Genomic DNA, 25,779 nt, shown 5'->3' with positions numbered 1-25,779 from the left:
TGCATCTTCCCTCCCTGCCCGAGTACTGCCTGGTTTCAAGCCCAGACTGCCTGCCCACTCTAAATTTCTTCATGAGCTCCAAGCCAATCACTCCTGCCCCCTCCATCCCATGCACCATCCCTCCATTGTCTCCTGGCTTCAACAAAAGGCCCTAATGCCCCAGTTTCCCTTTCATCTACACTTGCTGTGCTAGCTCCCAGGCAGTCTTTCCCCCATCTGAGCTCGATACCTGTCTCCAGCTTGATGGAGCTGGCTGCCATCTTAGTGTGCCCTGGACTTTAACAAATGTAAGATATGCAAATTGAGTGAATTAGTAAAGAAACACAGGGAAGGAGAAGCTTACAGAAAGAGTGACAAAGAATGAGTGAGAAAAGACACAAATAGATACCACAATAAGTGTGTTAGCAACATTTATAGAGAAAAATGGTGGAAGAAAGGCTCAGGAATACAGTTGCTTATTTTATTCCTGAATGTTGCAGGAAATCACATTGCTACAAATGTATATGATATAGCATTTTAAAATTGTACAGGACAGCAGGGTGTTTCTTCATTTGCAGTGTTATCCGAGAAAATAATGGTTATTTTGGTGCAGATTTGCAACTGCAGCCCTTGGAGATTTAATCTGGATCTCCTTGTGATTGGGTGCTTATTTTTAAATATAAAGATAGGGAGAAAAAAAATCTATACTCAGATCACAGGTCTGGGAACTGTCGGACTACTTTTACGTGCTGGAAAAGAAAGAACGATATTGCATTTATATAGTATCTTCTGTGTCCTCTGATGTTCCAAAGCCTTTTACAGCCAGTCGATTACTTTTGTAATTATCTAGGCAAATGTGGCAGCCAATTTGCACGTAGCAAAGTCCGACAAATAGCAAATGAATTAATGACCAGAGAATATATTTTCGGCTGAATGTTGGCCGGGACAAGGGCTAACTTTATTTAGAGGCTAACTTTTGTTTTATTATTTCTAATTTGGGAGTGTTTGTTAATGGGTATCCTGGCGCGCTAAGAACTTAATTACTCAGGCACATTGCGTGTCTTGCCAAGCTGGAGCATTACTTTTCTTCCTTTGATATCACTATAATTACCCTAAGATTTTTTTTCAAAGCAACAAAGTTGCCTCATTTCCATAAACCAATTAAAGAACAAACACCTAGGAGAATGAATTACATTTTTACAGAGATTTTCTGCTGTTCGAGCCAGCTCGATTGTTCACAGTGGGATGAGAATAATGGCTCTGTTCAAATCGCCCGTTTGTACAGGTCAGAACTGGAGACATTCCAAACTTTTTGATTAAAAATAGATCACCTGGTTTTTTAAAATCATTCTTGGAATATGGGTGTTGCTGGCAAAGCCAGTATTGGCCATCCCTATTATCCTTGAGAATATGGTGATGGTGAACCGCTGCAGTCCATGTGGTGATGGTGCTCCCACAATGCTGTTAGGTAGAATTCCAGGACTTTAACCCAGCGCTGATGAAGGAACGACGATATGTCCAAGTTGGGATGGTGTGTGACTTGGGGATCTTAGAGGTGATGGTGTTCTTGTGCAGCTGCTGCACTTGACCTTTTAGGTGGCACAGGTCACTGGTTTGGGAGGTGGAGTCGAAGAAGCCTTGGTGAGTTGCTGCAGTGCATCCTGTGGATAGTACGCACTGCAGCCACGGTGCGCCGGTGGTGGAGGGAGTGGGCGTTTAAGGTGGTGGATGGACTGCCGATCAAGCAGACTGCTTTGTCCTGTATGGTGTTGAGCTTCTTGAGTGATGTTGCAACTGCACCCATCCAGGCAAGTGGAGAATATTCCATCACACTCCTGACTTGTGCTTTGTAGGTGGTGGAGAGGCTTTGGGGAGTCAGGAGGTGAGTCACTCGCTGCAGAATACCCAACCTCTGACCTGCTCTAGTAGCCACAGCATTTATGTGGCTGGTCCTGTTGAGTTTCTGGTCAATGGCGATCCCCAAGATGTCGATGGTGAGGAATTTGCCATTGAATGTCAAAGGGAGGTGGTTGGACTCTCTTTTTTGAGATGGTCGTTGCGTGGCACTTGTGTGGCACAAATGTTACTTCCCACTTATCAGCCCAAGCCTGGATGTTGACCATCTTGTTGCATGCGGGCATGGACTGCTTCATTATCTGAGGAATTGCGATTGGAACTGAGCGCTACTTTTTTTGAGATTGTATTTATTTATATGTAACCTGGAGAAAGGAAGAAATGACCTCTTGGCAGTATTGAGGATTGCTGGATGGTTCAATGCTACTGCCCATCAGCATAGTTATTTTGCAGGGTTGATTTTTGTGTAAACTAATTGTCAGAATTTTTCTAAAAAGCCACAATATGTTTACAATTTTGTTATACCAGTTAAAAGTTAGTTTGTAATGCAGTATATATATTTGAGAGGTAAAGCTACCTATAAAATTAAATGATTTGATTCTGGTGCACAATGTGGGTGTGGGGAAGTCTACACATGTTGATTAGCTAAAAGGTCCCATTGACTAAAAACAGATGAATCAAAGCCACTATCTTTAATAAATTAAATGCTCCATTCACTAAAAAATAAACCAATATAATAACCAGCAGCCAATCAAATTCCTGAATTGTTTTGAGTGACTGTTGGTTCCTGACAGTTCTGTATCCCGAAATGGTGCCATCTTTCAGATCAGACGTTAAACGCGCCTGTTCAGATGGGATTCGAAGATCCCATGACACCATTCAAAGTAGAGCAGGAGAGCTTTTTATGTTCTGGCCAACATATATCCCTCGATCAACACCATAGAAACAGATTAGCTGGTCATTTATCTCATTGCTGTTTGTAGAACCTTGTGTGCAAATTGGCTGCTGCGCTTGCCTACAAAATGATGAAGAAGCTTAAAAATGAGCATGTGTTTTTTTGGCAGTGTATAATCTTAATTTTTTATCCTTTAATTTTTAACATCCTTAATTTGTTTTGGCTTAATTTGTATTTTGTTTCTCATTGATTTGTTAATTTGTTGAATGTTGGCTTTTTTGTATTCTAACACACTGATTAGATATGTTGAGGTGAAAGATTAAATGGGTGGTTCTGGTGGTGTAAATTATTGCCTCGTGGAAGTCATTTTATCAGTGATCATTTAGAGAAAGACCAGATAATTTTGGTGAAGGCATAAGCATGCATCATCACTGTTAACAGGAAAATGAATGCTACCAAATGACTACAAAACAGTTATCTCTAAATCAAGGGTTTCAGATGACAAACTCAAATGACTAATAACTGACAGCTGAATCCTGAGAGTCAATCGATGAAGTTAAGCCAGGTTGCATGTACTTTTATATGTCTTATTAAAAAGTTTAGTCTATTATTTGTGAGTCCCTCTTTGCTTACTGATTAGACTAATCCGATTTGCAGAACCAACGGGAAGAGGCAGCTAGTTACCATAATGGGGACTGGTAAAGCAGCAGGTGAGAAGCTTGAACTGCAATGATATTGGTTAAGCGTCATGCCCCAATTTCAGCAGTAACAGCATTGTGGTCAATAAGCAGCAGCATACAACAATAGGAAGAACAACTTGCGTTTATACAGTACCTTTAACATAGACAATGTCCTAAGATGGTTTACACAGGGGAGAAAAGAAAAAAAAGTAATAAAAGGAAGAATGTTGAGCAATTGAGGAGGAAGATTCAGTGATAGTTGTATCATGCAACTACCAAGATGTAGAAGGCAAACTTGATGGATCTTGATCCTTTTTTATCTATCAATTCTTATGCCTAAAAGCTTGGTCAAAAAGATCAGTTTTGAGAGTGTTTTTTAAGGGTGGAGAGAGTAGAGGTGGGGTGGTTTTTGGAGGGTGTTCCAGAGAGGTGAGTCAGCTGAAGGCAGTGGTAGGGCAAAGGAAAGGTAAAGAGTGCATAGAAGACCAGAGTTGGAAGACCAAAGGGTATGGGAAGGCACATGAGCTTGGAAGAGGTTTGCAGAGATATGAGTTTGGCCATAGAGGGAATGCTTTGGGGGATAGGGAAGCAGTGTTAGCCAACAAGGATGGAGGCTGATGGGCAAGCAGGGCTTAATGTGGGACAGGTTATGAGCAGCTGTGTTTTGGACTAGTTGGAGTTTATGGAGGATGAGAGGTTAGCGAGGCAGACTTTTGGAGAAATCAAGTTTACAGGTGACACAAGTATGGGTGTTTTTAGCATCAGAAAGGAAGAGTTAAGGGCAGAAGTGGGCAATACTGCAGTAGTCTTCATTAGTCTTGGTGATGGAAAGATGTGGGGTTTGAAGCTCAGGTCTGAACTGAACAGAATGCAGAGGCTTGGTATAGTTTGGTTCAGCCTGAACAAGTGGCTAGAGAGGTGGGGTTAACAAGGCAAGTGGCTTGTTCAATCTGACTCCCTCCTGTAAATCTCTATATATCTGCATTCCTGGAGTTCTCTGTTTATCCATTCTGTTAGAATTCTACCATTTAGGGTATACTGTGTATTTAGAGTTTCACTAATATTTTCCCAAAATGTACAACTTTATATTTCAGTGCATTGAATTGCATCTTCCACCTCAAATGTTTTATTTTCTATATTATTTTTAAATACGCAGGTATAATATGTAACTTATTGCTAAGTAATATGGAGTATTTCAGAGCTTTGCAGAATTGTGTTTTAAGAATAAATATTTGGAAATTTACAAAAAAACCTGCATTTTGAAAGAGGGCTTTATACTGGGATCCCCGATGATGGGTTTGGAACTGAGCCATGCAGTAGGTCTTAAGCTTTGGATGTCAGTTTGAAGCAACTTTTAATGAAACCAGGAACGGAGTCAACAGTCAGATATGCCTTTAAGTTTTCCTGTAAATACAACTTAATTTAAAATGCTTATTCAAGAAATGGCAATGAATCACTGTTGAGCTCAACAGCATGGCTCGTGCTGAACTTATTCCAACAAGACAAACAGTAACTTCCCTGGGATCCAATTAAGAAGTTTCTGTGCATTGTATAAGATTGTTCTCTTTAATTTGTAAACAATTTTACAACACCAAGTTATAGTCCAGCAATTTTATTTTAAATTCACAAGCTTTCGGAGGCTTCCTCCTTCGTCAGGTGAACGATGTGAAAGAACGATGTGAAAATTTTCACATCGTTCACCTGACGAAGGAGGAAGCCTCCGAAAGCTTGTGAATTTAAAATAAAATTGCTGGACTATAACTTGGTGTTGTAAAATTGTTTACAATTGTCAACCCCAGTCCATCACCGGCATCTCCACATCTTTAATTTGTAGTATTTAAAACTTGGTTATTGAACATTGTTCAATAGAAACAAATGGGCTGAACGAGCCATTGGTTCTACCCACTCATTCTTTTGGCTTCCACATACTTTGTACAATATTAGGCTGATTGTAACATTCTGGGAAGCTAAAAGTTGGGATGGAAATAAATCAGACTGCTGCTGAAATACATAGGCTACAGTTGCAAGTAAACTGTGCAACATGGTTTAATCAACTAGTAATTTGAAAGAAACTAGTGAGTCTGGCCTATAGAATCTTACTCTAAATTATTTTGCTTTAATTTTCACTACAGTGTGTTTTTAAAAAAAAAGTCAGTCTCTTGACGTTTTCTCACAAATCGGGTACCTCAGTCTCTGCATTCATTAGTGGAACTGCCCAACTATGACCAGCAAGTTCTCTGTAGTTTTAATAGTTTTCAATACGTAATTAGATTTTTATAGTTAAGGTGATCACCGATACCTTATTTCAGGAAGCTGATGAATATAAAACCTCCTAGATGCAGTCTTACTCAAAACATTGTGCGTATTATGCGGTACTTTATCAAATGCTTTTTGGAAGTCCATATACACCACATTGCCCTCATCGACCCTCTGTTACCTCATCAAAAAACTCAATCAAGTTGGTTAAACACGATTTGCCTTTAACAAATCCGTGCTGGCTTTCCTTAATTAATCCACACTTGTCCAAGTGACTGTTAATTTTGTCCCGGACTATTGTTTCTAAAAGTTTCCCCACTGCCAAGGTTAAATTGACTGGCCTGTAGTTGCTGGGTTTAATTCTTACACCTTTTTTGAACAACGGTGTAAAATTTGCAGTTCTCCAGTCCTCTGGCACCACCCCCGTATTGAGATACATTTACACGAGGGAGAAAGGTAGGGCAACTAAAACCAGAGCTCCCTGGATGATACAAGAGATAGAGCAAGATGAAGCAGAAAAAACGGGTATATGCCAGATGTTAGATTGACAATACAAATGAGAGCCAGGCGATTTGACTATATTATTGTATGGCACCGTGTCATTCAAGGTGCACATAGGACTCGTATCAGGCGTGCAGTTGATTGTGAGACCACTGTCTCATCCACTTAAAGCTGTTTCTTATCTCTCATCAACATGGGTCTCAAGACCATGAAAAAAGTGGACGCGAGTTAGCTGGTATCCCACATTCATGTCTGGAAATTGATGAGGCAGTCATCAGCAGAATAAGTCAAATCAGTAATGACCTCTGGACTGGAAGCTGAATGGATGAAATCCAACTAGACTGTCTACAAAATCTCAATTAAAAATAATAGGCTATATGAGTTGTCATCACTAGTTTGATAAAAAATATCTGAGAAGATTCATGCTCTCCTTGTAGAGGAATGTGCCACTTCTCTCAGATATATGAGTGACGGACACTCCTTCACAAAAGAAGAAACCCTGCCCCGACATCAAAAACAGAATACAGACTGAACTGAAGGACTCCTGGTAAAATGTGCAGACCAGTGTGACTGTTTCATTCATAGCCTTCAGTTCTTCAGTCATTGCTCCCCTCAGGCATACAGATGGTCAGACATTAATTCCAGAAGCATAAACGACTGGTACATTGAGTTGAGCATTTGATAAGCTCCTCCAGAGACCCTCGGACATAGATGATACCACCATAGCCAGAATATCACAGCAACCGATTCAAAACTTTCTAAACCTATCTGTCACTCTGTGGAGTATACAAGGTCGCCAACTAAGCTAAGAATGGCAACGCATCGGTCTCTAATGAGATTCCAGCTGAATTATTAAGAATGGTAGTTCAGACCATTGCAAAACATTTCTTCAGAATTTGATCTGGATGAAGAGCTGGTTTCTCTAGAATTTTATTTTCATTCTTGTGATCTGGGTGTCGCTGACAAGGTCAGCATTTATTGTCCATCCCTATTTGCCCTTAAGGTGATAGTGGGTTGCCTTCTTAAACTGCTGCAGTCCACTTAGTGAAGGTACTCCTACAATGCGGTTAGGCAGGGAGTTCCAGGGTTTTAATCCAGTGACGATGAAGGAATGGCGATTTATGTCCATGTCAGGATGGTGTGATATTTGGAGTGGAACTTGGAGGTGCTGGTGTGCTACCAGAATTCCCTAGAATTGAAGGTTGCGCCTGTTGCCACATTGTACAGATTTAAGGGTGGAAACTATGGTATCATCACGTGAGAAATAGGAGCAGGAGTAGGCTATATGGCCCCTCGAGCCTACTCCACCATTCAATAAGATTATGGCTGATCTTTGACCTCAACTCCACTTTCCTGCCCGAACCCCATATCCCTTGAGTCCAAAAATCTATCTATCTCGGTCTTGAATGTACTCAATGACTGAACATCTACAGCCCTCTGGGGTAGAGAATTCCAAAGATTCACAACCCTCTGAGTGAAGCAATTCCTCCTCATCTCAGCCTTAAACAGCCGACCCCTTATCCTGAGACGATGCCCCCTAGTTCTGGACTCCCCAGCCAGGGGAAACAACTTCTCAGTATCTATCCTGTCGAGCCTTCTTCGAATCTTATGTTTCAATGAGATCTCCTCTCATTCTTCTAAACTCCAGAGAGTATAGGCCCATTCTACTTAATCTCTCCTCAAAGGACAACCCTCTCATCCCAGGAATCAATCCAGTGAATCTTTGTTGCACTGCCTCCAAGGCAAGTATATCCTTCCTTGGATAAGAAGACCAAAACTGTACACAGTACTCCAGATGTGGTCTCACCAAAGCCCTGTACAATTGTAGCAAGACTTCCTTATTCTTGTTCTCCAACCCCATTGCAATAAAGGCCAACATGCCATTTGCCTTCCTAATTGCTTGCTTGTACCTGTATGCTAACTTTGTGTTTCTTGTGCGAGGCCATCCAGATCTGTTTGAACACCAACATTTAATAGTTTCTCACATTTAAAAAATATTCTGCTTTTCTATTCTTCCTACCAAAGTGGATAATTTCACATTTCCCCACATTATACTGCATCTGCCACCTTCTTGCCCACTCACTTAACTTGTCTATATCCCTTTGCAGACTCTTTGCATCCTCCTCACAGCTTACTTTCCCACCTAGGTTTGTATCGTCAGCAAACCTGGATACATTACACTTGGTCCCTTCATCTAAGTCATTAATATTGATTGTAAATAGCTGAGGCCCAAGCACCAATCTTTGCGGCACCCCATTAGTTACAGCCTGCCAACCTGAAAATGACCCGTTTATCCTTCTGTTTTCTGTCTGTTAACCAATCCTCTATCCATGCTAATATATTACTCCCAACCCCATGAGCCCATATCTTGAGTAGCAACCTTTTTTGTGGCACCTTATTGAATGCCTTTTGGAAATCCAAATATACTACATCCATTGGTTCCCCTTTATCTACCCTGGAAGTTACATCCCCAAACAACTCTTTTAAAAAAAAAAAAAATAGTTAAACACGACATGCCTTTCATAAAACCATGTTGACTCTGCCTAATCATATTATGATTTTCTAAGTGCCTTGTTACTACTTCCTTAATGATGGATTCCAGCATTTTCCCGACGACTGATGTCAGGCTAACTGGCCTTTAGTTCCCAATTTTCTCTCTTCCTCCTTTCTTGAATATTGTCAGCTTTTAGTCCCATTAGTTTGTCTAGTACTTTTTCTCTACTGATGTAAATAGTTTTAAGTTCTTCACTTTCATTTGCCTCATGGCTCCCCACTGTTTTTGGTATGCTTTTTGTGTCTTCTACTGTGAAGACAGATACAAAATAATTGTTTAACATCTCTGCCATTTCCTTATTCCCCATTATAATTTCTCCCATCTCAGCCTCTAAGGGTCCAACATTTACTTTAGCTACTGTCTTCCTTTTTACATACTTGTAGAAGCTTATAGAGTCTGGGGTACCACAGGGATCGGTGCTGGGTCCCTTGCTGTTTGTGGTCTACATTAATGACTTGGATATGAATGTAAAAGGTATGATCAGTAAGTTCGCTGATGATACAAAAATTGATAGGGTGGTAAATAGCGAGGAGGATAGCCTCAGTCTGCAGGACGATATAGATGGGTTGGTCAGATGGGCGGAACAGTGGCAAATGGAATTTAACCCGGAAAAGTGCGAGGTGATGCACTTTGGAGGGACTAACAAGGCAAGGGAATACACAATGAATGGGAGGACCCTAGGCAAGACAGAGGGTCAGAGGGATCTTGGTGTGCAAGTTCACAGATCCCTGAAGGCGGCGGAACAAGTAGATAAGGTGGTAAAGAAGGCATATGGGATACTTGCCTTTATTAGCGGAGGCATAGAATATAAGAGCAAGGAGGTTATGATGGGGCTGTATAAAACACTGGTTAGGCCACAGCTGGAGTACTGTGCAGTTCTGGTCGCCACACTACAGGAAGGATGTGATCGCTTTGGAGAGGGTGCAGAGGAGATTCACCAGGATGTTACCAGGGCTGGAGCGCTTCAGCTATGAAGAGAGACTGGGAAGATTGGGTTTGTTTTCCTTGGAGCAGAGGAGGCTGAGGGGGGACATGATTGAGGTGTACAAAATTATGAGGGGCACAGATAGGATGGATACTAAGGAGCTTTTTCCCTTCGTTGAGGGTTCTATAACAAGGGGACATAGATTCAAGGTAAAAGGCGGGAGGTTTAGAGGGAATTTGAGAGAGAACTTTTTCACCCAGAGGGTGGTTGGAATCTGGAACTCACTGCCTGAAAGGGTTGTGGAGGCAGGAACCCTCACAACATTCAAGAAGCATTTGGATGAGCATTTGAAATGCCATAGCATACAAGGCTACGGACCAAATACTGGAATATGGGATTAGAGTAGACAGGGCTTGATGGCCGGCGCGGACACGATGGGCCGAAGAGCCTCTATCCGTGCCGTATAACTCTATGACTCTATAAGCTCTTACAATCTGTTTTTATATTTCTTGCCAGTTTACTCTCATGTTCTATTTTCTCCCTTTTTATCATTTTCTTGGTCATCCTCTGCTGGTTTCTAAAACTCTCCCAATCCTCAAGCTTACTACTATTCTTTGCAACATTATAAGCCTCTTCTTTTAATTTAATACTATCCATAACTTCTTTAGTTAGCCTTGGATGGATCGCTCTTCCTGTGGAGTTTTTATTTCTGAATGGAATGTATATTTGTCTGCCACTGCTCATCTACTGTCATATACTAATATAATTTCCCAATCTACCTTAGCCAACTGGCCTCTCGTACCTATGTAATTGGCTTTATTTAAGTTTAAGACTCCAGTTTCGGACTTAAGTATGTCACTCTCAAACTCAATCATATTATGATCACTCTTCCCCAGAGGAGCCTTTACTGAGATTACTAATTAACCCTGTCTCATTACACAATACAAGATCTAAAATAGCCTGCTCCCTGGTTGGTTTCACGACATACTGTTCTAGGAACCTGTCTCGAATGCATTCCATGAACTCGTCCTCCAGACCACCTTTACCAATCTCACTTCTATCTATCTGTTGCTTGGAAGATCCTTATGAAGATCCTCCTGAACCATCTGAATAAGACCATCACAGACAATGTTCTTCTTGAGATGCAGTGCAGATTTTGATCTTGATAAAACATTGTGGATGTGATCTCGTTGCAAGATAAATCCAGGTGAAATATAAAGACAAAACAAAGACCTCTTTATTTTCCAAAGGCCATTGACATTATAAGCAGACAGGGACTGTAAAGGTTTCTGGCTAATGTTTGGCTGTCTTGATAATTGTAGTAATGTGATTTGGCAGCTAAAAATCATTACTAGAGTGATGGTGTCTGACACTTTTTAAATAAAGTTAAAATTAAATTAGAGTTAAATAAAGCTGTGTACTGGCACTCACCTGTTTGAGCTATTCTTCTCTGCTCGAGTGAAGGGTGCCATTCTTGACCTCTAGGAAGGAGTATACATCCAATTCCGGACAGATGGAAAGCTGTTCAACTTAAGCAGACTACAAGCAGAGAGCCCAACTAAGTAAGCCATTTGACTGTTCCCTTGTTCGCCCATGTATTTGACCAGACTATCAGCAACTGCTTTGTGTCTGCAGCTAAGAATTGTGGCCCATCAGTCAGTCTGAAGAAAACTGAGATTATGTTCTAGGTGGTACCTTGTTTACACACCACCATCACTGTTCATTGAGTGAACATAACTGAGTTCAGACCACCAATCTACTTATCTGCCAGCAACCTATCAGTTGCATCTTAGATATGTAAATGTTTCATCAATTTAGGAATAACTGCTCAGCTTTTGGTTGTCCTAAAAAGTGTGTATTGGATAAACATGGACTGAAAATTAAGACCATGTTTAAATGCATAAGGTATTGGTCCTGTTGTTTCTTCTCTATGGTTTTGAGAAGTGGACACTGCATATGCCACATCTTGAACCTTAAATCTCCAAATCTGCAGCCATCGTAAATATAAGATGGCATGCCAAGATTCCAAACACTGAGGTCCTTGTTGTGCTGTCTTTTCAGGGATTGAGATCAAAGGTCAGCTAAGATGGTCTGAGCACAATTTGAAGTTGCTGAACACATCTTGAGGCTGCATGAGATCAAACATTCCCAAGGGTTCAATATGGAATCCTAGAAGGTGCTAACTACAGACAATCAGTTGACAGAATGCCATTCACTAAACCCGTGCCTCTTTGAGAGACAATATGTTGAAGCTACACAGGAGAAAGGTTGAAGAAAGACAAGTTTGCAAACAGAGTAATATCCTTGGAATTCCCCTGCACTAAATTTGTACCCAGCTGGTGAGCCATACTTGAGAGAATATACATCACTCCAAGGCTATGACCCAATCCTGATGGACAGTCAACTGCCAGAATCTAACTTTTACACTTTTTACATTGAAAGATGCTTTCTACATGTCAAGGTGATAGTTTTTTTCGAGGTAGCTGCACTTCAGTAATTCCCAGCAGGTCAAGAAAAAGGATTGCTTGAATTTTGCTTTGGTCAAACTAAAGGTATACCACATATCTATTTACAGCACTTTATTTAGATCTGCACTGGTCTCAAGATGTTCTGTAAAGGTCTAATTCATGCAAACAGAATGCGTATTGAATTTGGTGGCTTTACCGTATGCAACAGTGCAGTGTAAGAATGTGAAGTTCACACCTTTTAAAATGACTAAAATAACATTCATTACAAAAACTATGGTCATCTTATCACCTTACTGTGTCTGATAATGAACTGGGAATGCTATGGCTAGCAACTTTAGATGCTAGAGTTTTTTGATCATCTTTATTAAAGATTATAAATTCCCCATATAAAACACCATTCTGCCAATGCAGAATGGTGTTTTATATGAAAGAATACCTGATCCTGAATAAAGTAACTTCATTATGGGAATTGTGTTCAAGATTTTCAATCATGGATTCAGCTACATTCACTAATGCAGTTATTTTCAAATATGACTTAAAATTGCTGCTACTCCTCCTAAATTTAAAATAGAATTATACATTAAAGTAACATAATTCTGTTTCAAATTCCGAAGGAGAGTAGCATTAGATTAAAGTAGCTATCCTTAATGTGCATAAAGACAAACTGAAACAGTTCATCTTAAGAACATAAGATAAGAAATAGTAGCAGGAATAGGCCATACGGTCCATTGAGCCTGCTCCGCCATTCAATAAGATCATGGCTGATCTTCGACCTCAACTCCAGTTTCCTGCCCGATCCCCATATCCCTTGATTTCCCCTAGAGTCCTAAAATCTATCGATCTCCGTCTTGATTAGACTCAATGACTGAGCATCCACAGCAGTCTGGGGTAGAGAGTTCCAAAGATTCACATCCCTCTGAGAGAAGAAATTCCTTCTAAATGTCCGACCCCTTATCACGAGATTATGTCCCCTAGTTCTAGACTCTCCAGCCAGGAGAAACATCCCCTCAGCATCCACCCAGTCAAGCCTTCTTAGAATCTTGTATGTTTCAATGAGATCACCTCTCATTCTTCTAAACTTGAGAGGATAGGCCCATTCTACTCAATCTCTTCCTCTTAGGACAACCCACTCATCCCAGGAATCAATCCAGTGACCCTTCATTGCACCCCCTCAAAGGCAAGTATATTCTTCCATAGGCAAGGAGACCAAAACTGTACAGGTACTCCAGGTGTGGTCTCATCAAAGCCCTGTAGAATTGCAGCAAGACTTCCTTACTCTTGTACTCCAACACCCTTGCAATAAAGGCCAACATGCTATTTGCCTTTCTAATTGCGTACTGTATTTGCATGTTAACTTCCTGTGTTTCGTGTACAAGGACACCTAAATCCCTCTGCCAACATTTAATAGTTTATCTCCATTTAAAACATATCTTGTTTTTCTATTTTTCCTACCAAAGTGAATAGCCTCTCATTTCCCCACATTATACTCCATCTGCCGCCTTCTTGCCCACTCATTTAACCTGCCTATATCCCTTTGCAGATGCTTTGCTTCCTCCTCACAGCTTACTTTCCCACCTAGCTTTGTATCGTCAGCAAACTTGGATATATTACACTTGGTCCCTTCATCTAAGTCATTAATATAGATTGTAATTAGCTGTGGCTCAAGCACCGATCCCTGCAGCACCACACTAGTTGCAACCTGCCAACCTGAAAATGACCCGTTTATTCCTACTCTCTGTTTTCTGTCCGTTAACCAATCCTCAATCCATCAATATATTACCCCCAATGCCATGAGCCCTAATCATGTGTAACAATTTCTTTTGTGGTACCTTATTGAATGCCTTTTAAAAATCCAAATATACTAAATCCAATGGTTCCCCCTTATCTACCCTACTAGTTATACCCTCAAAAAACTCTAATAGATTTGTCAAACATGATTTCCCTTTCATAAAACAGTGTTGACTCTGCATAATTATATTATGATTTTCTAAGTGCCCCCTTACCACATCCTTAATAATAGATTCTAGCATTTGCCCCGCTACTGATGTCAGGCTAACTGGCCTTTAGTTCTCTGTTTTCTCTCTTCCCGTCTTGAATAGTGGTGTTACATTTGCTACCTTCCAATCCATAGGGACCATTCTAGAATCGAGGGAAATCATGAACGATCAAAACCAATGCATCCACATCTTTTAAAACCCTAGGCCATCAGGTCCGGGGATTTGTCGGCTTTTAGTCCCATTAATTTTTCTAATACTTTTTCTTTACTAATCTGAATTAGACCCTTGATTCCCCACTATTTCCGGTATGCTTTTTGTAATTCTACGGTGAAGACAGATACAAAATATTTGTTTAACGTCTCTGCCATTTCCTTATTCCCCATTATAATTTCTCCTGTCTCTGCCTCGAAAGGACCCATGTTTACTTTCGCTAATTTCCTTTTTCTATACTATAGAAGCTCTTACAATCTGTTTTTATGTTTCTTGCTAGTTTACTTTCAGATTCAGTTTTCTCCCTCTATCAATTTTTTGGTCATCCTTTGCTGATTTCTAAAACCCTCCCAATCCTCAAGCTTACTACTCGTTTTGGCAACATTGTAAACGTCTTTTACTCTAATACTATTCTTAACTTCTTTAGTTAGCACGGTTGTATTACCTTTCCCGAGGAGTTTTTATTCCTCAAGGCTATGTATATTCATTCAAGCAAAACATTTTAGTGTGATGGCAGGGTGTGATTTTTTAAAAATTCATTAGAACTGAACTCTTGTGTGTTTTGGAGGCTTGAAACTTATTCAATTTAAGTGCTGAAGGTTTATTTTCTCCCAATAATTTATGGATAACTTGAACTTCCCATGCATCATTCGATGTCATAGAAAGCAGGCAGACAGATGACCTTTGCCCAGCTGTCAATGCCATTCTGAACCAGCCACTAGGGAATGTGCAAGAGTTGTACCATTTGACTTGTGCTCTTCTGAGTTCTCTCTCCTCCACTTAGTGTCTCCCTCAAATAGATTAATTGAGACCCGAAATTTAGTATGTTGAGAAATTTAGGGGAGTATTGTGCCTTACTATTTCTGCGCATTGCACCAAAGAACTAATTTGCCGCATCATTGGGCTACAAGACAAAAAGTTTAGTATATTTGAAATTAGAAGATCACTTAATGACAAACCTCCCAGTATTTTGTTAACTTATTAGTTTAGATCTGACAAAGTTGTGAAATGCAAAATAAACAGTTGTTATGATTTACTGCCATTTCAATTTGTGTTTCCAGTGGTTTCCATTTAAATTGAAATGAGTGGCCCTTGTTTATAGGCGAAATACATAGGGTTACATTAATAGAATAAACATTTTGAAAAGTAATTATGATCTTCATGATATAAACAAATTGTTTTCCAGTTTCCTACAACTCAGTGCAATTATTTTTAGTTTGGAAGAATAATAAAAAGCTAACCCTCATTACTGCTTAGTAATCCGAGGTCATGTGATCATCAGCACTTGCAGTCCACAAGTTATAAACATTAATTTATAAATTGTAAAAGAATTGTGGGTATTCCAAAATTTCTTCAGAACTGGTTTAGAAATGCTTATAAAAGTTCAAAGAATTTTACAGCATATTTTATATATACCAGGTATAGACCATTCATTTAGAAACAGCACAATAAAAGAAAATGCTTAGGAAGATGATTGGATAGTATGATTTACTTTACTATAGCTTATAATGGTCCCAGAATTACATTGCATTTCTGTATTTCCTGCTGCTAGTGTGCTTTGCAAATGTGTAAAAATGATGCACAAAATTCTTCAAATTTGCGTGTATATTACAATAATTTTTAATTGATTAAGATACTTGTGACTTTTTTTATTCGTTCACGGGATGTGGGCGTCGCTGGCGAGGCCAGCATTTATTGCCCATCCCTAATTGCCCTCGAGAAGGTGGTGGTGAGCCGCCTTCTTGAACCGCTGCAGTCCGTGTGGTGACGGTTCTCCCACAGTGCTGTTAGGAAGGGAGTTCCAGGATTTTGACCCAGCGACAATGAAGGAACGGCGATATATTTCCAAGTCGGGATGGTGTGTGACTTGGAGGGGAACGTGCAGCTGGTGTTGTTCCCATGCGCCTGCTGCCCTTGTCCTTCTAGGTGGTAGAGGTCGCGGGTTTGGGAGGTGCTGTCGAAGAAGCCTTGGCGAGTTGCTGCAGTGCATCCTGTGGATGGTGCACACTGCAGCCACAGTGCGCCGGTGGTGAAGGGAGTGAATGTTTAGGGTGGTGGATGGGGTGCCAATCAAGCGGGCTGCTTTATCTTGGATGGTGTCGAGCTTCTTGAGTGTTGTTGGAGCTGCACTCATCCAGGCAAGTGGAGAGTATTCCATCACACTCCTGACTTGTGCCTTGTAGATGGTGGAAAGGCTTTGGGGAGTCAGGAGGTGAGTCACTCGCTGCAGAATACCCAGCCTCTGACCTGCTCTCGTAGCCACAGTATTTATATGGCTGGTCCAGTTAAGTTTCTGGTCAATGGTGACCCCCAGGATGTTGATGGTGGGGGATTCGGCGATGGTAATGCCGTTGAATGTCATGGGGAGGTGGTTAGACTCTCTCTTGTTGGAGATGGTCATTGCCTGGCACTTATCTGGCGCAAATGTTACTTGCCACTTATCAGCCCAAGCCTGGATGTTGTCCAAGTCTTGCTGCATGCGGGCTCGGACTGCTTCATTATTTGAGGGGTTGCGAGTGGAACTGAACACTGTGCAGTCATCAGCGAACATCCCCATTTCTGACCTTATGATGGAGGGAAGGTCATTGATGAAGCAGCTGAAGATGGTTGGGCCTAGGACACTGCCCTGAGGAACTCCTGCAGCAATGTCCTGGGGCTGAGATGATTGGCCTCCAACAACCACTATCATCTTCCTTTGTGCTAGGTATGACTCCAGCCACTGGAGAGTTTTCCCCCTGATTCCCATTGACTTCAATTTTACTAGGGCTCCTTGGTGCCACACTCTGTCAAATGGTGCCTTGATGTCAAGGGCAGTCACTCTCACCTCACCTCTGGAATTCAGCTCTTTTGTCAATGTTTGGACCAAGGTTATAATGAGGTCTGGAGCCGAGTGGTCCTGGCGGAACCCAAACTGAGCATCGGTGAGCATGTTATTGGTGAGTAAGTGCCGCTTGATAGCACTGTCGATGACACCTTCCATCACCTTCCATACATAAATTTGATCTGATTCTTGTAACGTCTCCAGTTTGGAAGACACAAACTTGATCTGATTTTAAGCATAGAATGTTTTGTCTTTAATCCTGAGAGTCTGTAAATATTGCATACATGTGAAACCAACTGTATTCACACAAGAGGTGTATTCAGAATGTTTTTGATCTTTACTACAGTTTGTTAGTAAAACCCTAAATTATGTAGTACTTTGTCAGGCTTCCATATGTAAGTACAAAACGGATCCTGAATTATTTCAAGATGGTTTGAATTCAGATGAGTTGACCTGAAGGCCAAGTATGCATCAGACTCTCTTCAGTGGGATGAGTGACTGTGCTACTCTTATCCCATGTGATGTAGATTTGCAGTGACATTGCTATAATTAGAAGCCAGATAAAAGAAGAAAAGTATAAATATGCTTGCCCCTTTTATCTTGCTGCTTACTTTTTAATGGTTTGTAAATTCATGCTACTTTTGATTAAGCCCCAAAGTTTTAGTGTGAATTTTTTTTGCTCATTGTAAGAGATTCAGGTCTAGGATAAGTGAAGAATTCCAACTCTCTGGCTGGCTGCGCAGTCTGAAGTTGGTTTTGGACCAGCACATACAATCATGCATTCAATCCTCAGACTAGGGAAGAACTGTGAACAAAGGAGAAATTTGCAGGGTTATGGGCAAAGAGCAGGGGAGTGGGATTAATTGGATCGCTCATTCAAAGAGCTAACACAGGCACGATGGATCAAGTGGCCTCTTTCTGTGCTGTATGATTCTATCTTTAACAGTTCATATTCTACTTAGCTACTGTTTTTTTTATATAATGTACACAATTTTCCTTTGGTTTAAAAGATTGGCTGGCACCATTTTGCATTGAGGAAACTTCTCAGATGACTAAAATAGTCTACAGAAATGTGTACGTGTGACATCAGAAATACAAGATTGCAAGGGATGGTAGTACAGAAAGGAGAGAAAATTCAGAATATACAAAGTAAGAGATAAATTTTACTTGCCAAAATATATTACGAAGTTCAATATACACAACCCTTTCTTACTTAAGTCTCAGTTGCAATGCTATTTTGTTACAAGACAACAGGATCTTAGCGCTTCATTACTTCAGGTTTCCTTTTATTCGATATTGTGGGACACTTGCTACAGCAAGCATTTTGTTACACAAATTATTTGGGTTCTATGTTAATTCACTGGAATGTGGAGCTGAACCAGCATTTAATCTGGTAAGGACTATGTAGTTTACACATTCACAATGAACAAAGCACACCAAGGTGAGTTTTTTTCAATCTGTATGGTCTAAATTTTACCCTCCCCCTCCCAGTTTCGCTGATTTAACTTTTTAGTTTCTACTATAAATAAGACATCAGATATGTGAATGAATTCTGGTTTGTTATTTTGATGTGGAATTAATTGTTTAAATGTTTCTTTTCATTATTTGCGTATTTTAGAGTTACTAACCCAGCAAGCTGGTCAAAATAAGAAAAAAAAAGGATGTTTCATCTTGCATAAATAAGAAAAAGGGACAAGCTCTGTTTTCGTTGCTCTCACCAGCATGGAATTTTATGCTCAGCCTACTTGTGATCTGTGCAGTTAAGCCCATTTTAAAAGCAGGCCTGTCTAAATTTGACTACTAAGAATCAGTGGAAATAATTACTGAACAAGAGGCACTTTGAAAATGACCTGAAGATCAGTTTTATTTTCATATTTTAAACATAAAGTACAAGAAGCGCAGTGGTTTCATTAGAAATGACCTGAAAGATTCAAGGGGAATAGAAATGCTTCATTAGTCACATCAGGTGGTCAAATACTGGAAAACAGAGAACTTAGGGTTATAAATCCAACCATATAACAATGAATCAGCTTGACATATATAGTTAGAAAGTGGTTTCTTTTCACAGCTGTAAGCATTTGTGTCCATGGGTCAATTATGGTGAAATAAATTTTACTTGATGAGGCATACCTATTAACCAGAATCTGTTAGCATGGGCATTGTGTTGTTTTTAATTGATCAGTTTTACCATGACAGGAAAATTTATGAAGCATTTTTAAGTGAAGTGTTCATCTTGCATTAATATTTTGAAACACAACCAACCTTATTCATCTGTCTTTAGTGAACTTGTAATGACAGGCCAGACTAAACACCAGGAGGCATTTATGGTACAAACAGGAACTTAGCTGAAAGCAGCAATAAATTACCCAGGGCATTATCTATCAAAGATTTTATAATAGATAGAAAAACAATTTGTGATACTATCCTTGATGTAAACTTGCTGTGGGAGCTTGCTGATAATAGCTGAGGAAAAAAGTAACATCGCACATTGCTGTTCGAATAAAATACTAAAACCCCTGCACAAACCCATATGGTGGCAGTAGCACTTGTATTTTACGTTGTATTCATAGAATCATAGAATCATAGAAGTTACAACATGGAAACAGGCCCTTCGGCCCAACATGTCCATGTCGCCCAGTTTATACCACTAAGCTAGTCCCAATTGCCTGCACTTGGCCCATATCCCTCGATACCCATCTTCCCCATGTAACTGTCCAAATGCTTTTTAAAAGACAAAATTGTACCCGCCTCTACTACTGCCTCTGGCAGCTCGTTCCAGACACTCACCACCCTTTGAGTGAAAAAATTGCCCCTCTGGATCCTTTTGTATCTCTCCCCTCTCACCTTAAATCTGTGCCCCCTCGTTATAGACTCCCCTACCTTTGGGAAAAGATTTTGACTATCGACCTTATCTATGCCCCTCATTATTTTATAGACTTCTATAAGATCACCCCTTAACCTCCTACTCTCCAGGGAATAAAGTCCCAGTCTGTCTAACCTCTCCCTGTAAGTCAAACCATCAAGTCCCGGTAGCATCCTAGTAAATCTTTTCTGCACTCTTTCTAGTTTAATAATATCCTTTCTATAATAGGGTGACCAGAACTGTACACAGTACTCCAAGTGTGGCCTCACCAATGCCCTGTACAACTTCAACAAGACATCCCAACTCCTGCATTCAATGTTCTGACCAATGAAACCAAGCATGCTGAATGCCTTCTTCACCACCCTATCCACCTGTGACTCCACTTTCAAGGAGCTATGAATCTGTACTCCTAGATCTCTTTGTTCTATAACTCTCCCCAACGCCCTACCATTAACGGAGTAGGTCCTGGCCCGATTCGATCTACCAAAATGCATCACCTCACATTTATCTAAATTAAACTCCATCTGCCATTCATCGGCCCACTGGCCCAATTTATCAAGATCCCGTTGCAATCCTAGATAACCTTCTTCACTGTCCACAATGCCACCAATCTTGGTGTCATCTGCAAACTTACTAACCATGCCTCCTAAATTCTCATCCAAATCATTAATATAAATAACAAATAACAGCGGACCCAGCACCGATCCCTGAGGCACACCGCTGGACACAGGCATCCAGTTTGAAAAACAACCCTCGACAACCACCCTCTGTCTTCTGTCGTCAAGCCAATTTTGTATCCAATTGGCTACCTCACCTTGGATCCCATGAGATTTAACCTTATGTGACAACCTACCATGCGGTACCTTGTCAAATGCTTTGCTGAAGTCCATGTAGACCACGTCTACTGCACAGCCCTCATCTATCTTCTTGGTTACCCCTTCAAAAAACTCAATCAAATTCGTGAGACATGATTTTCCTCTCACAAAACCATGCTGACTGTTCCTAATTAGTCCCTGCCTCTCCAAATGCCTGTAGATTCTGTCCCTCAGAATACCCTCTAACAACTTACCCACTACAGATGTCAGGCTCACTGGTCTGTAGTTCCCAGGCTTTTCCCTGCCGCCCTTCTTAAACAAAGGCACAACATTTGCTACCCTCCAATCTTCAGGCACCTCACCTGTAGCGGTGGATGATTCAAATATCTCTGCTAGGGGACCCGCAATTTCCTCCCTAACCTCCCATAACATCCTGGGATACATTTCATCAGGTCCCGGAGATTTATCTACCTTGATGCGCGTTAAGACTTCCAGCACCTCCCTCTCTGTAATATGTACACTCCTCAAGACATCACTATTTATTTCCCCAAGTTCCCTAACATCCATGCCTTTCTCAACCGTAAATACCGATGTGAAATATTCATTCAGGATCTCACCCATCTCTTGTGGTTCCGCACATAGATGACCTTGTTGATCCTTAAGAGGCCCTACTCTCTCCCTAGTTACCCTTTTGCCCTTTATGTATTTGTAGAAGCTCTTTGGATTCACCTTTGCCTGATCTGCCAAAGCAATCTCATATCCCCTTTTTGCCCTCCTGATTTCTCTCTTAACTCTACTCCGGCAATCTCTATACTCTTCAAGGGATCCACTTGATCCCAGCTGCCTATGCATGTCATATGCCTCCTTCTTATTTTTGACTAGTGCCTCAATCTCCCGAGTCATCCAAGGTTCCCTACTTCTACCAGCCTTGCCCTTCACTTTATAAGGAATGTGCTTACACTGAACCCTGGTTAACACACTTTTGAAAGCCTCCCACTTACCAGACGTCCCTTTGCCTGCCAACAGACTCTCCCAATCAACTTCTGAAAGTTCCTGTCTAATACCATCAAAATTGGCCTTTCCCCAATTTAGAATTTTAACTTTTGGGCCAGACCTATCCTTCTCCATAGCTATCTTAAAACTAATGGAATTATGATCACTGGTCCCAAAGTGATCCCTCACTAACACTTCTGTCACCTGCCCTTCCTTATTTCCCAAGAGGAGGTCAAGTTTTGCCCCCTCTCTAGTCGGGTCATCCACATACTGAATGAGAAATTCCTCCTGAATACACTCAACAAATTTCTCTCCATCCAAGCCCCTAATGCTATGGCTGTCCCAGTCAATGTTGGGAAAGTTAAAGTCCCCTACTATTACCACCCTATTTTTCTTGCAGCTGTCTGTAATCTCCTTACATATTTGCTCCTCAATTTCCCGTTGACTATTTGGGGGTCTGTAGTACAATCCTATCAAAGTGATCTCTCCCTTCTTATTTTTCAGTTCTACCCATATGGACTCAGTGGGCGAACCCTCGGATATATCCCCTCTCACTACTGCCGTGATGTTCTCCCTAATCAAGAACGCAACTCCCCCTCCTCTCTTACCTCCTGCTCTATCTTTCCTATAGCATCTGTACCCTGGAACATTGAGCTGCCAGTCCTGCCCCTCCCTTAGCCATGTTTCAGTAATAGCTATAACATCCCAGTCCCATGTACCCATCCATGCCCTGAGTTCATCTGCCTTGCCCATCAGACTTCTTGCATTGAAATAAATGCAGTTTAATCTAGTCTTCCCTTGGTCTTTGCCCTGCTTTCTCAGACCATCTGTCCGGTCATGTTCTGTACACTCTCCCTTACTGCCTTTTGTTTCTGTCACCACTTTATTTCCAACTGACTTCCTGCATCGGTTCCCATCCCCCTGCCACATTAGTTTAAACCCTCCCCAACAGCACTAGCAAACACTCCCCCTAGGACATTGGTTCCAGTCCTGCCCAGATGCAGACCATCCAATTTGTACTGGTCCCACCTCCCCCAGAACCGGTTCCAATGGCCCAGGAATTTGAATCCCTCCCTCTTGCACCATCTCTCAAGCCACGTATTCATCTTAGCTATCCTGTCATTCCTACTCTGACTAGCCCGTATTGTCCACTAAATTGGGTTCAAGCCATGGTTTTGAACATTTATCATTGCTAATCATTTAGAATGCTCTGGTCCATGCCGTAGCTTCTGCAAATTTACCCCACAATGTACGAAAATTGTACAAAATAACATGTGTGTAGCATTCTGAATTGATTGTCCAATGTTATTCAGTATATACCCTGCAAACTTTATTCACATGTTGGATTACAGGGAAACTGGAAGATGTTTTGGACCAAGGGGGTTATATTGTTCAAAGTGCTAAATAATCTGGTTTATTGCCCGATGAACATTTTTTTATTGTAAGGGATGACTTTGCAATAAGTTGCCAACATTTAAGACTGTTCTCATTTGGATATTAATATGTGTGTCTAGCAACATCCCTCAAAAATAGAGTTGCTAGGGAAGCCTAACCCAATGCAAAACTGAGTGGCGATCCTGTATTTTGCTTGTAAAACAGATATTTAACATTTTACCTGCTTGATTGATGCATCAAAGGTGTTTCATGAACTAATCTATATACATAACTGAAATTGTATTTTATGTAATGTGTTCTAGAAATATTTGATTCCCATTATATTTGAGATGTATTTTCAATTTATTTTTTATCTTAATGCTTCTGTTTGTTTCAATTTTTCATTGTGTTTCATGTTTGCTCTCATTAGGTCCTCTTGTCAAAGCAGTTTCCTTGAGGCAGTTAGGGTGGGCCATCTAGGATCCTGCCTTTTATTTGGGTCGGGAGGAGAGAGTTGATTTAAATTTGTACCAATGCTTCTACTAATTTTAGAATATGTAACATAATATTGTTACATGAGTGTCACTCTGCAGCCTTTCATTATCTCCACATTGATGAGTTTGCCACAAATTAAAGAACTAGAAATTAATTTTACTGAAAAACACTATATACCATAAATCTAATGGTTTATGTTAAGCATCTGTCATGGTCACCATACCTTGCTCATACCTGTGCAGCATTCCATCTTTCAGGACATTTTCAGGAGTTGGAGACACCTAGCGAGAGAGAGAGCTCTGTCTCTCCAGACAAATATCCGCTCCTGTATTTCTGCTTGATGATATAAACTGTCAGCCTGGAGGTTGGACAGTCTCTCCTTTCTGCTCACAAATTCATAAGTTTCCCATGATCCCTTGGGTAGCTCATGAGATAAGAGCAGATCGAGATAATAGTAACCTCTTATCATCCTTGTTACATTTTTGGGTCAATTTTCTACCCTTCTTTCTCTGGATTTTTTGGCTCTTGTATTTTAGATAACCTTCATAGCATGTCCCAACTCCCTATGGCTTTGAGACTGTTGTCCATTTGCTCCTTTTTAATAGCTCTTGACCTGTTGTCAGTGCTTCTTAAATTAATAATGGCCAGTATCAAAAGATAACATGCTGTCATATTCATAACTGAAGCAATCATAAAGTGCATAAAAGGTGATTGCCATGAGTTGTTGTCGTCCAGTTAGATTTTGGTTGTATAGAGCCAAGACATTTATCGTGTTTACATTTTTTTTATTTCTTAGAAACCTGAAAAAGAAGAAAAAGAAAAAATGAAGAAAACAGCAACAAAAAAAACAAAAGTCAAGGAAGCAAAGAAGGTTTTGAAGAAAAATTTTAAAGTGAATACAAAAGTCACATTTGATGAAGAGGGAGAGGTGAGTTCTAGACACACAGACAAGTAGATTATTTTTGTGATACATTTCACTATGCCAACTAAAGTTTAATAGTCTGACATTTTATATAGAATATATTTTCACAACTTAACCAACAGAGATAGGTAAAAAAATAATTTAAGTGCATGATTAGTGAGATACGAGACAGGAAGCAGTCACAAAAATATGCTTTGGGTAGTGTTACACACACCAATCATGTAGCACTATGAATCTTATAGAAAAGTTTATCATCTCAAATTCTAGCTAGATGAAGACTATTATTTCACACATGCTGCAGAAAATTCTAGTGTTGTTCCCTTCTTCCCCAACTCCCAGATGGCCATGGCCATGGGTTCAGACTATATCCTTTACCGAATAACCTTTCATATTTCTAAAATTATTACCTCCAGCCTGACTACTCTAGTTAATCTCAAGTTAATATTCATTGTTTTCATACACTTATCTGGAAATCATGAGAATAATGTCAAATCTTAGCTATAAAATAGTTTTTGGAATGTTTGGTAATTAAATCTATATTTAAAGTATTTACTGTATGTATGGAATATTTGTGCCAAACTTAAATTCTGTCAATGAAATGAAACTAGTTGTTCCAAAATGTTTGTCACAAATAGTTAACTTGAATTAGAGAAACCATAATGTTGCAATGAATCATATGATTTGAATGATTATGACATGTGAATAAGGCATACAAGTAAAATTATTGTATTATAATTGAGGCATAGTTGTTAGCTTGTACAGTAACTGCTAATTTATTCATACTGTGACTGAGCTTCACATTACATAAAATGTGAATTCACAAATGGCAAGTGTAACTTACCCTCTCATTTTATCTCATAGCTATTAAGCAAGCTTCCCAATGTCATGCTTCAGGTCTAAAGGCTATAAACCTGTGCCAGTTTTCCACTATTGATGTAAATGTTGCCCTGTATCAATAAATGGGGCATGCTTTTTCTGCAGTGTGACGTACTTCACTTCCTATTTCCTGTGGTGCTACCAATCCAGTTATGTAGCAAAGGACTGACTGAATGATTGATTGATTAAATATGCCTATAGGAATTTGGCACTGAAGAGTAAAATTCTAACACTAACACTTCAGTTGCTAATTTACAAATATTTATTGACATCCTTATTGATGGTCCTTTTTCAAACAAAT

At 40.3% G+C, this 25,779-nt stretch overlaps 1 protein-coding gene across 1 annotated transcript in view; it reads left to right on the top strand.

Moving 5' to 3' along the window:
- The window catches only part of ddx10 (DEAD (Asp-Glu-Ala-Asp) box polypeptide 10), a 306,011-nt gene that overhangs the window by 147,665 nt on the left and 132,567 nt on the right, over positions 1-25,779 (top strand). The window contains exon 14 of the mRNA XM_067986115.1: positions 24,477-24,608. Coding sequence (XP_067842216.1) covers positions 24,477-24,608 — 132 coding nt within the window. The remainder of the gene's footprint in view (positions 1-24,476; positions 24,609-25,779) is intronic.

The sequence above is a fragment of the Heptranchias perlo genome, chromosome 6, assembly GCF_035084215.1.
Source record: "Heptranchias perlo isolate sHepPer1 chromosome 6, sHepPer1.hap1, whole genome shotgun sequence".
NCBI lineage: Eukaryota > Metazoa > Chordata > Chondrichthyes > Hexanchiformes > Hexanchidae > Heptranchias > Heptranchias perlo.
Note: the sequence above shows the minus strand (reverse complement) of the source record. Positions and strands in the feature narration are given on the sequence as shown.